This window comes from Numida meleagris, chromosome 2 (assembly GCF_002078875.1).
Source record: "Numida meleagris isolate 19003 breed g44 Domestic line chromosome 2, NumMel1.0, whole genome shotgun sequence".
Classification (NCBI taxonomy): Eukaryota; Metazoa; Chordata; class Aves; order Galliformes; family Numididae; genus Numida; species Numida meleagris.
In genome coordinates, this window is record NC_034410.1 from 47,101,335 (window position 1) to 47,112,507 (window position 11,173).

The following is an 11,173-nucleotide window of genomic DNA, read 5'->3' on the forward strand; positions in this document are numbered from 1 at the left end:
CAGGATGTACATCGGAACAAGAGCCAGTCAGGCACAAGTTTTACCTACCTCAAGCTCAAACTCTGCCAGCGGACAGCGGATACATACTGCCTTCTATGATGCTTATGAGTCTGTTGGTTACTGTTCCATTTTTAAATGTGACGCAAAGAATGTCACAATGTTATAACACATAGCATCTTAATAGCCATGCTCAACCAAGGCAGTGAATCACTGGTTTTGCAGGGCAGCTGAGTTACACTAAAGCAAAAGGCAAAACTACAAATTATTTAAGTAGGTAATGATTTGATTCTTTACTAATAAGAAAACCAGAACAGAGAAGAGCTGCTTGATGATGTTACAGAACTATCGTGATGCTATGATTAAACTCAGGGGCAAGAAAGAAGTCTAATTTGACTCACCACCAACATACGCAAAACCGCCCCTGACAAGGTGAGCAGGAAGGCATTGGTTTCTGTGAGCTGAGTTTCCAGCTCTTGCTGTTGAGAAACCTCCTCATTCCACCTGTGTCACCATCCCCACCTCTGCAATACATCTTGTAAACATCAGCTCAAGGCTTGCATCCCTCTGCAGGGGCAGCTTGTGTCCGCCTAGAGATTAACACTACCCTGAATTTGAATTACTAACTTAAATGAGACTTAACTAAACTACTTAAATGGTGACTAAATGCCATTCTAATTACAGTGAACACATTTGCAATTAACTGGCTCATTTCAGGAGCAAGTAAACCAACCCAGAGCAAACAGAACATCGCTCATACATACCCATTCCTGGTCTAGACAGGTTAAGTGAACAGTCTGGCAACATGTTAATGTTAAAGATGAACCCTGCAACACAGTTCTGAGAAGATGCCTCTCTCCTATGCCCTCTCCAAGGTACGTTTTCCATTGCTGACTGTCTTTAAAACGTGGTTTAGATCTTTAGCCGTCTTGTTTTATAACTATTTGTTGTCTTAATGCACACATTAAGGTAGCATTAAAAACAAGAACAACAAAGCACTGGGGAAGTCACTGAAAACTAAGAAGTTTAAGAAGTACAAGCAGTCTGGCCCATTGAAAGAGAGCAATAAAGTACCACTCTGCTACCTACCAGTTAAGGAAAAAAGGAAACAGACAACTACTGTCCATGTTTAGACACACTCCTCATGAAAAACAAAACAAAGTAAAATCTATTGTGTTTTTGCTTACAAAGATCCCAAATCTGATCCTTTATCTCTGCTTAAGACAAACAGTGATCTTTTATCCATACATACAGACACGATTGTTTGTCATATTGAGTATACATCCAGAGCACCATTTTAGCTGTGACAAGTCACTTGCCCTTGTGGGTAAACTGAAGGAAATGCTCCAGGTTATTATCAACACACACACTGCTACATATGGTTTTCAGTACGTCCCCTTCAATTTCACTATGACTAAGGAGTGAACCTTTCTCCACAGCAGCAATCAGTGAGGAGCAGGGGACGTTCCTGCATTTCAATTCCAATTTCTACATGGATCAGGCAGTTATCAACCTTTAAAGCAATGTCTTTTCAAAAACTGCCCTCCTAAGGAGGAATTTGAGTTATTGGTCTCTGCTATTCACACGTCAGCTACAAGAAAAAAAATCTGCCATCTAAAACCAGAAGGAAATAACATTTCTATGTTTACCAGACAGAGCCTTCTGGTTATCTTACAGAACATGGCAAGCTCTGCAAACTAAGCCACCTTCAAATGGAATATGCCTAATGCTAGGCAAAACTACATTTTCTCAAGTTTGCCAGCATTTCAGCAGGTGATGTTGGTTCGAAAGTTCTAGTCAGAAATTAAGTACTTGAAGGGAACTTATAAGCAGGAAGAGGAGTGACTTTTTACATCGTCTGATAGTGATAGGTCCAAGGGGGAATGGCTTTAAACTAACAGAGGAGAGATTTAGCCTAGATGTTAGGAAAAAAAATCTTTACTTCGAGGGTGGTGAGGCACTGGCTGCCCAGAGAAGCTGTGGATGCCCCAGTCACTGGAGGCGTTCAAGGCCAGGTTGGATGAGTCCCTGGGCAGCTTGATCTAGCAGACAGTAACCCTGTCCACAGCAGACGGGTTGAAGACAAATGATCCTTCCAACCAAACCATTCTATGAATATATGATAATACTGAAAAGGTTCTGCTACCCCAAAAAAAACCAAACAAACAAACAAACAAAAAAAACTGCATGAGAAGGCATGGTCTGCCTTTCAGTTAAGATCTGAAGCTACAGCCCATGTAACTTTCAAGGGAGCTGAGGCTGCACACACTCAAGCTGATTTTCTTTTGGTCTCAATATTAATATAGATGGTCAGTATTTCTACATATGGAAGCATTTCTTCTGCGGCAAGTAACCTACAGCCAGCATCAAGCATCAGAGGGATTCCCATGGCCGCAAGAAGCCATCCCCAAGCGGACTCTCCTGACAGCCTCCTGCTACCCTTGTTTCGTCAGCAGGAGGTGGAACACGAACTGCGTGCAGAAGATTCTTGAATGCTGCCGTGCTACAGAATTACATCTGTACCCAACCGGTCCCTCTGCAGCTGAGAGCACCACGGTGAAAGGAGTGGGGCTGCCTTCTCCAGGCCGCCCGCTCCCACCGCCCCACAGCGTTACGGGAGGGACCCCGCGGGCTCCGGAGGCCTCACTCAGCCCGTGCCCCCGTGGGCGGGCGGCTGCAGCGAAGCCGAGCGGCAGCGGGACCCGGGCAGGGCGCGGGGAAGCGGCAGGCAGCGGGCTCGCCCCGCGCATCCGTCCGCAGGCGGCCCTTCCTCCTCCTCCTCCTCCTCCTCCTCCTCCTCCTCGCGGCGCGGCGGTATCGGTCCCACCCGCTCCTCTCCTGCATATTTCAGCGCTGCTTTAATTCCTGCAGCGAATTCCTCCCTCCCAAATTTGGGCGCAAAAGGAGAAAAGGGGAGGAGGGAGCGGGGAGGGTGGGTAGAGAGGAAGGAAAAAAAAAAAAAAAAAAAGAAAGAAAAGCGAGAGAGAAAGGAGGGAGCAGAACGTCTCCGGCATTTTCGCTTTCTCGCGCAGCCCCATTAATACATTATACAATTTCGGCCGGGCAGGAAGTGAGCGCGTGGAGGAGGGGAGCGCGGGCGGCGGCGCGGGGCCGAAGCCAGCTCGGAGGCGGCAGCGGAGGGCGGGGGGCGCCGGGCCGGGGGCCCCGCGGTGGGGCCGCTCCGCTCCCGGCCGCCCGCAGCCCCCGCGCCACCACCGAACGAACCCCCGTCCGCCGCCTCGCACTGTCACGGCCCCGCGCCTCGGCCCCGGGCTGGAGACTCACCCATGGCGCTGGCAGTGTGCTGCAGGCGCTGGGCTGCGGCTCGCTGCCCTCCCTCCGCCGCGGCGGCGCGGACCGAGCTGCCCCCGCCTCCTCCGCCTCCCGCACGCCGCTACCGCCGCCGCGGCGCGCCTCTGCCTCGCCGATTCTCTGACGCCCTCTACGCCGATTCCGCCGAGGGGCCGCGGCTCTTCCACACGGCGCCTACGCGCGCTGGCGGCCGGACGCGCTTAGCGGCTCTGCTCGACGCGGCTCCGCTCTCCCAGCACCGCCTCCTCCTCCGTCCCTCGCCGCCGCCTCACACGCCCGCTCGCACGGCCCCTGCCCGCCTCTCTCAACACGCAGCGGCAGCGGCTTCCGGCTCGGCCCCTCTGCTCAGCGTGGGGTTTGCAGGGCGCTCGCTGCCGCTCCCCACGTCTCTTCCCTTGCCCCCGCCTCTCACGGCGCGAAGCTCGGCTGCTATTTCCTCCCCGCCCGCCCCCTCCCCGCCGTGTCCTGTGTCAGAGAAAAAGGGTCTGCTCGGCGGCCATTTTGGAACCGGGCACACGCCGGAACGCCAAAGCCGCATCGGCGGGCTACGGGGCTTGCCCGTAACAAAGATGGCCGTCGGCTCTGACGGGTCGGGTGAGACGGCTACGATTCCCCTCCTTTTTCTGGGACTATTCACGGAACGTCGTAACTCCAAGCGCGGATCGCGGAGCGCACTGGGCGCCGAGGTGCCTACGCTCCCTCCGCCCGCCGGCTCACGCAGATGGCGTGGAAGGAGAGGCGGGCTGGAGAGCGGTACCCAGAGCTGCTCCTCGGGCACATCTCTCTATCTTCCCCGCCGCACCCTCACACGGAGTCCTGCCAAGCACGGGCTGAGGGCAGGGCTGGAAGCGGGCTCTCCCCTCCGCAGATCTGTCCTCCTCGCAATAAAGCGTGCAGTCCCGTTCACAGCTTCCAACTCAGTCACGGAGCTGCCGCCTCCCTCCCCTCGCACGGGCGGGCACAGCCGCTTCCCGCCGCGGGAAGAAGGGCGGGCGGTTCTGGGCCGGGCGGCGGCCACGCTGCCCTCTGGGCCGGGGACTCCGAGTCGACACAGAGGGTCCCGCCTTCCCCGTGTAAAAGGATTTTTGTTAGGCAAGTGTGGGCTCTGGTCGCCGAGAGTGAAGTGAAAGAGCTGCCGAATCGTTCATCTTTTCCGCCATCAGGACCCGTCCAAATGTCCAAAGTCTGCCTTTCTGGCCAACGGCAGGGGATAAGTTGGTGTACACACGCCAGCAATAAGTGAAAAGTTATTAAAAAGTACTGTTGGCAGATGCCAGATAAAACCCTTCCAGGCGTGTTCCTACTCCCTGAAAATCACACTGCTAAGACATTGCACTTAGTTTAGTTGTGTAGCCCTGGCACCCCAAATTGGTGCCTCTAAGTACTGCCTCAACCCGTGTGGAACACAGCCGTAGTGAAGCAGTGGTGCTGGAAAAGGGGCACAGCAAAAGAAGCAGAAAAAAATTACTTTTGCCATTCCTATTCAACTGCAGACCTCAGTGCTGTGTTTTACTTTTATACTTGGGACATCTCTTTGGAGCCATTTAAACTCTTAGATATTTTATGCCCACACTGAAATGCTGGATACCTGTATTTATGATGTGTGATCTGAAACCTAACACCCCTTTTGTGTTTGGGATTTCTGAGCATGGCCTGTTCCTCGACTTTTCTTTCTCACAAGACAGTGCATTTCTCAAGTAAAGTACTCATCAAAAAGGGAAGCATGCTGAATTTATTGTGTCCGCAATATAATTCATTTCTACCATTGCTAAGGGTACATTTTAAGTTAAGGATGAAAGTAGAAAGTTCCATTTCAGTGGCTAAAGAGGGCATGTTGTTACAGCAGTACTTGTGTAGGTAGAGTTGTAGCAAGGCAGAAAAGAGCAACTATGAAGAGGCTAAGACAGTCCTTAGTTCTTTCTGATTTCCATCCAATTCTTTCTCGTCTAACATCTTACATTCCTTTTTTTTTTTTCTAGTACATTTGATAAATAAATACATTTTACAACAACAACACTGAAAACACTTTTTTTTTTTTTTCCCCAGAAAGGTATACAGCCCGGCACAATGTGGTTCAGTGCTGTTTAAGAACTGGAAGTGTTACAATATTCTGTGGTACTTGGATGCCCAAGGGAAAGAGATTTTTATTATCATTGGTCACAGGACTGCCAAATGTTATCTCATAAATCTGTGTCTTTCACAATGAATGAGGTAAGAAATAATCTTTTTTTCATTCTGGTTGGTTTAGGTGGTAATGTCCATGGCAATGAGATACAGCTACATTGCTTTCGTGGTTATTTGAGTACCAAAAAGAGACACTTTACACCACAGAAGTTGTTCACTGAATATATAATATGGTCCCCACAACTCACCCGTAAAAATACATTGTGGGTGAACAATCAAATGAGTAATACTTGCTTTCTTTCTTGTAGTAAAGGCTTCAAATTGCTCCCAAAAATTGTCTTGGTCTTCAGATGTGTTGAGAAAATGGCTGAAGTATGTAGCTGTTGAGTCTATCTTTGAAAAGGGAATGGTAGTTTTTAAGGAATTTTCTTTTAAGTATTATTTCATGGATTGATCATTAAAAAAAAAAAAACACACAAAAAAAAGTGAGCTTTCACCTTTGAAATCTACTCCAAAACTGGCACAGACTTAATGAGGAAGCAAGATGCAAGCCAGTGGGTTTTATGTGAGGTTAATGTCCCATTTTTCTGTGTTGTGAATAGAAGGGGTTTCTCTTTTCAAACGGTAATTTACGGGGTTAAGAAGATTCTACAAAATTGTGTGCATTTTGAGAATAAAGCAAATGCAAATGCATCACTGAGGTTTAAATAATATCACATTCTGTGTAAAATATACCAAATTCAACTTTTTACATTCCCATGGTGATCTGCCGTTCTTCCTTCAAAAAGAAGAGACTTCACTAAATCGTCAACAAACTTCAAGACTCTTTAGATTCTACATAAATAGATACTTCTGAAAGAGAAAAAGATACAATTTTGTGACTATTTTGTTGTGAAATCACCAGAACACTTTGCGAGTTCAATATAGAGTGCGTTCTGTCACAGTGCAGAACATGTTTGTGTCCTTGTCCTCAGACACAGATACAAAACCCACTCACCTTATTTAAAAAATGTACTAACTAGTGCTGCCGCCAGGTTGGTTCCCAGCCAGCCTAGCCAGTTTTCATGCCTTCCTGCCAATAAGACATATGAAGACTGTTTTGTTTTGTTTTGGTTTGGTTTTAATGTGAGCAGATGTGACTCACTAGGTGAATTAGCTCCAGCATGGGGTGTGTTGAAATTATGGTGCTTGTACCCTGTTGACATTCTCCTGCATGGAAACTCCAGTGCCTCCTGGGTTTGTGGGGTACACAGTGCATTTCCAGACTGAATCACACTTCTCAGTCGACACCACAATGTATGCACCACCCTTCTGAGCTCCTATGCTAATGTAAAAGGTCTTTGCATATCAAGCAATCATTTGCCAAAACAACCTGTTTCATTTTACCTACTGGTCCTAAACTCTGTTCCCATAAACAGTCTAGGTTATGCAAGATGTGATGATGCTGAGGATGCTCAACAGTAAATAAAAAGCGCAGTCTTCTTCAAACCCATCCTTAAATCTTAGCTTTGCAGTAATGTCTTCAAAATCTTGAATGCTCTTTGATCACTGCTTGTCATACTGACTGGTAATGTCTCCTGTCCTTGTATTCTGTTCCCTCTTTGACATCTGTTGCCCTTTACATTTGATGATTTTTGTATAAATACTGCCATTCTGCTTTGTTTCCTAGCACAAGAATCAGCTCAATACAATGGTAGTACAAATACTAACAATAGCATGAGGCATCTGGTGTCACATCTGATTGGGCCCTGATGTCTTGTCCATCGCCCTCTTCCTATTTTGAGACATGCAAACTCAGTAGGACCACTTGTCCAGAATCAGGCCTGTATTTGTATAGCTGTTCTGTATTCAGAGAAGGCTCTCATGAAACAGAAACTCCTTGCAAACTCTCAAGCAGCACAATAACCAACTATCCCTACTATAGCTGTCACTGCCATTGTGGCTGTTTTCTTTGACTGCTGTCCATAACATTATTTAGGATCGTGCAAATGAAGCAACATAAAATGTATCCCTTTCGGTCCCCTTCTGAAGTTTCACCATTTGTTGATTAAAAAATGCTCTGCAGATATAAGGAAGAGTTGCGTTCATCAGCAAATGCGCATACAATGCTGTAGAAGTTATAAACGTAGGTTTCTATTAAACAATTGCTATGGCAAAAATACAGCATCTCTTGTTTTGTAGTATGTTTACTGTATCATCCTGGTATACATCCATTACTTCAATTATCTAAAGAAAGAGGCTTTGATGGATTTCGACCCAATGATGTGATCCTTGTGAGAGGCACACACATGCACTTATTGTTGAAGGTAGAAAATGGTTGCTTTGTGCAGTTATGGTTGTGTAGCTGGGAATATAGATCAGCAGAAGCAGAAAGGCAGCCTAATCCTTGGTCATGTATTCATACTAATAATGATTACTTTGTTATATGAGTTGAGATCCAACCTTGGTGGAAGTTTGTCCAGGGCTCTACACCATTTTGATCCTGGTGAATGACTTGTGGCTTGGGAAATACAGATTTCCAGTAATGTTAAACTATGTGAAAAATGCACCATCTAATATGTTGTTTGCACAACATTCAGAGAAAGCAAATCAGTGAACTGACAGATCATGAGATACATTTCTTACTCCAGAGAGTCAGAGCCTGGAGCTAATGCCCCTCTCCCCTTCCACCCTTCCACAGGAGTGACTGCTCGGGAGGATCAGAAGCAATATCTGCAGTGCATGTCTGGTAGTTCCAGCTCTCTGTTTGTTTATTTGTTAATAAGTAAGCCCCACTGAGGTTGGGTAGGTCTTGGTAAATCCTTAAGAGAGTTTCTGTATGCCCAGATGTGTAATCATTAATACTCTGTGCTACAGCGGGACATGTACTGATAAACTGTTGTGCCTGAGCAGAGTCTTGGGGGCATAATAGGTCTGTGCGCTGTGACACCACTACAAGAGCAGGGCCTTAGCAAGTATCACCTTCCTGCCCATTTACATTAGCAAGTGCTTCCTACTGTAGTATAAGGCATTGCTGTCATACTTTGCATATTATATGAGGGAAGAAGCACTTAGACACTTAATGAAATGTGGCATTTCATTATATTTTCCTTGTTCCAGGAAAGGAGTTATGTTTTCCAAAATAAAAATAATTTGTTGAGCTTAGAATGAATTTCCTGTGTGAGTGATAGATGGATTTTTTTTTTCTAGAAGTAAAACACTGTAAAACAAAAGCAGATAAATTCTCTATATACAGTAGTCAGCTTTTTACTTTATTCACTTTACTAACATCTGAACACTGATTCTGCAAAAAGTAAAGTAAATGACTGGTTCTGATAAGAAACTAGTACTATGTACTTTGTGCTGCTTCTGTGCTTTGTATTTCCCAGCTGTACTCTTTTGATTAAAGGACATCTACTTCCCTCTAGGAATACTGAATCAGGATCTGTCCTTGCAAACACTAGAGCGACAGCACTTGAAGTTAGACTCGAGCTAATAGTATGCCAACTCAAGGACTCAGGTGCAGTTCACATCCGAGTTGAACAACAGAAGCAGTGTGTTACGGATCATACCATCTGCTGGCATTTTAATCACTTTGCCTATTTGTTCCTTTTCGCGTACCTGGGAAAATGTGGCTCTGGCTCTGATTACTGAGCAAGCTCAAATATGGGGTCCTCTCTAAATATGCGCTTGTTCTTCTTACCTACATATGCCTTCATTCCCAGATCCACCCTTTGGGACTGCACCTGGCACTTGAATGAACTCAATAAGCAAAATGAATTGCTTATCACAACCATTGGGAGTGCAGCACTTCACAGAGGGGAGGACTTGAACCTCCACACCTGTCTGATTTACCACAGTTATGCATGTAATTTGCTCCATGTAGTCAGACTGTCTTCCTGTTTACTGAACATCTGCTTTGTACAAACAAAATTATTGATGCCTTGACATCCAAACATCTAGCCTGCACTCCCTGAAAGTCACTTTTCAGAAATTCAATTGCACTTTTCAATTTCAGATTTTCAATGTACTTTTGATCTTTAGGTTCCAACCTAAAAACAGGTGTTGAACCCTTTGGGCTAGAATCAATGAATACAGGCTGTACAGTTCACTGCTTGGCTTTGTCTCCTGCTTTTGCCAGAGGATGGCTTATTTGTACCTGTCTTCGGAGCTTTGCTGATAGTTTAATCTGGCAGCATGCAATTAAGCTGAACACGCCTATGTATGGAGCTTCAGTTAATCCAATACAGCTACTCACTTATCCCTTTCAACAAAAAGTGATATGAAGCACCTATCAATAAGTTAAAAGTAAAAACTATTTTTTGAAGCCATGTGTAAGAATTGCTGTCTGTTTACACATGGGACTGGCTGAAGCCTGCTGGGACTGATGACAGTGGAAATTTTGCAGTTGGTTTTCAGGATTACAGTATATCCCACAGTCAAATCTGTTATCAGAAAACATCTCTCAAAACTGTTTTTTAAAAAAACAGCCAAATATGAAGGTGAAGTATATCAGTATTCAAAACATTATAGTTCAATCAGTTAAATTAGGAGCACATAATGCAGAAAAATTAAAAACTGAAATTTAATTCAAGGAAAATACTAAAACTTAATTCAGATTGCTTTTTCATATTTGTGAACGGAATTACATCATGCCAAACTACTCTTTTACATAAGGAGAATAGTACTCAGTGATTTTGCTCTGATGACAAAGCAATACTTGAAATAGAAAATAGTTCTAAAAGAATCAGTTATTTGGACGTTTGGGATTCATAATGGAAGATAATAGTCTTTTTGATGATGAATCCACTATAGAAGCCAAGAATATTTCAAGAGCTTATTTCAGAGTAGATCCATTAGCATAACCTAGGACATATCCTTGGTATTCCAGATAAGAAAAGTTATTGTATTGCTGTAATAACAAAGTTAGAGTGTTAGAGAGATTTTAAAGTAATAATGTGCTTTTTGCAGGCAGGCTTCAGACTTGGTTTCCTCAGTGTATATATTATAAAGCAAAAGGCATAATCTGTGTTAGTGTAGAAATATTAGGGTTGGGGTTATTGGCGTAACATCATAGATATGTTTTAAGAAACAAATATTTTCTTCCACTTCTGGATCACAGGGTCATTAAATGTCTTTCTCAGACTAACTGGCAGCGTGGACTCTTTCTACCCGGAATGTTTCTAAACTCTTTGCTATCGTTTCTTCTTCATCTTCTTCTTTTTTCCAAACCGTCTAATGCAATGCTCAATGATCTGTAAAAACTGTGGCTGAATGTATACGAAGCATGCACTGTTCTAAACTGATAGCCTTTTTGATAGTTAATTTTGTGCTCTACCGAGTGCATGGCAACACCTCTGTTCTATGATATGCTAAACAAAACTGCTCTTTTTTATATACCTGGAATTCCTAGTTGCATTAATTCATGCTTCATGTGTACACTAATACTGAGGATGCCCTTCCTCGTGTTCAGATATTACTTATTTTCATCAAAGACACTGCAAAAGGAATCATCTATTGGATATGACACCTCCGTACAGACTCATGGCAGCGTGTTCTTTATTTCCTTGAAATACCTAGCTGAAAAATTGAATGTTACTGAAAGTGGGCTCAGTTGTGTAGGCAGCAAATATTCCCCAACGTTACTCTTCTTTAACAAGTGTTTTGACTACTCTCGCTGCAGAAAGAATTGTAATATTGTTCTACATGCAGTGTATTTATTATGCAGTGCAGGTAGTTAATGCTGTGTTGACTATATGGA

General features: G+C 44.6%; 1 protein-coding gene across 5 annotated transcripts in view; it reads right to left on the bottom strand.

The window, feature by feature from the left end:
* Positions 1-3,621, bottom strand: part of SEPT7 (septin 7) — a 71,367-nt gene extending 67,746 nt beyond the window's left edge. For 2 of the 5 annotated variants that reach the window (XM_021386223.1, XM_021386221.1), the window contains exon 1: positions 2,356-2,452. In XM_021386223.1, coding sequence (XP_021241898.1) covers positions 2,356-2,386 — 31 coding nt within the window. In that variant the 5' untranslated portion in view covers positions 2,387-2,452. Of the gene's footprint in view, positions 1-2,355; positions 2,453-3,282 lie in introns of those variants that run through there. The other 3 variants (XM_021386224.1, XM_021386225.1, XM_021386222.1) reach the window with 2 other exon arrangements.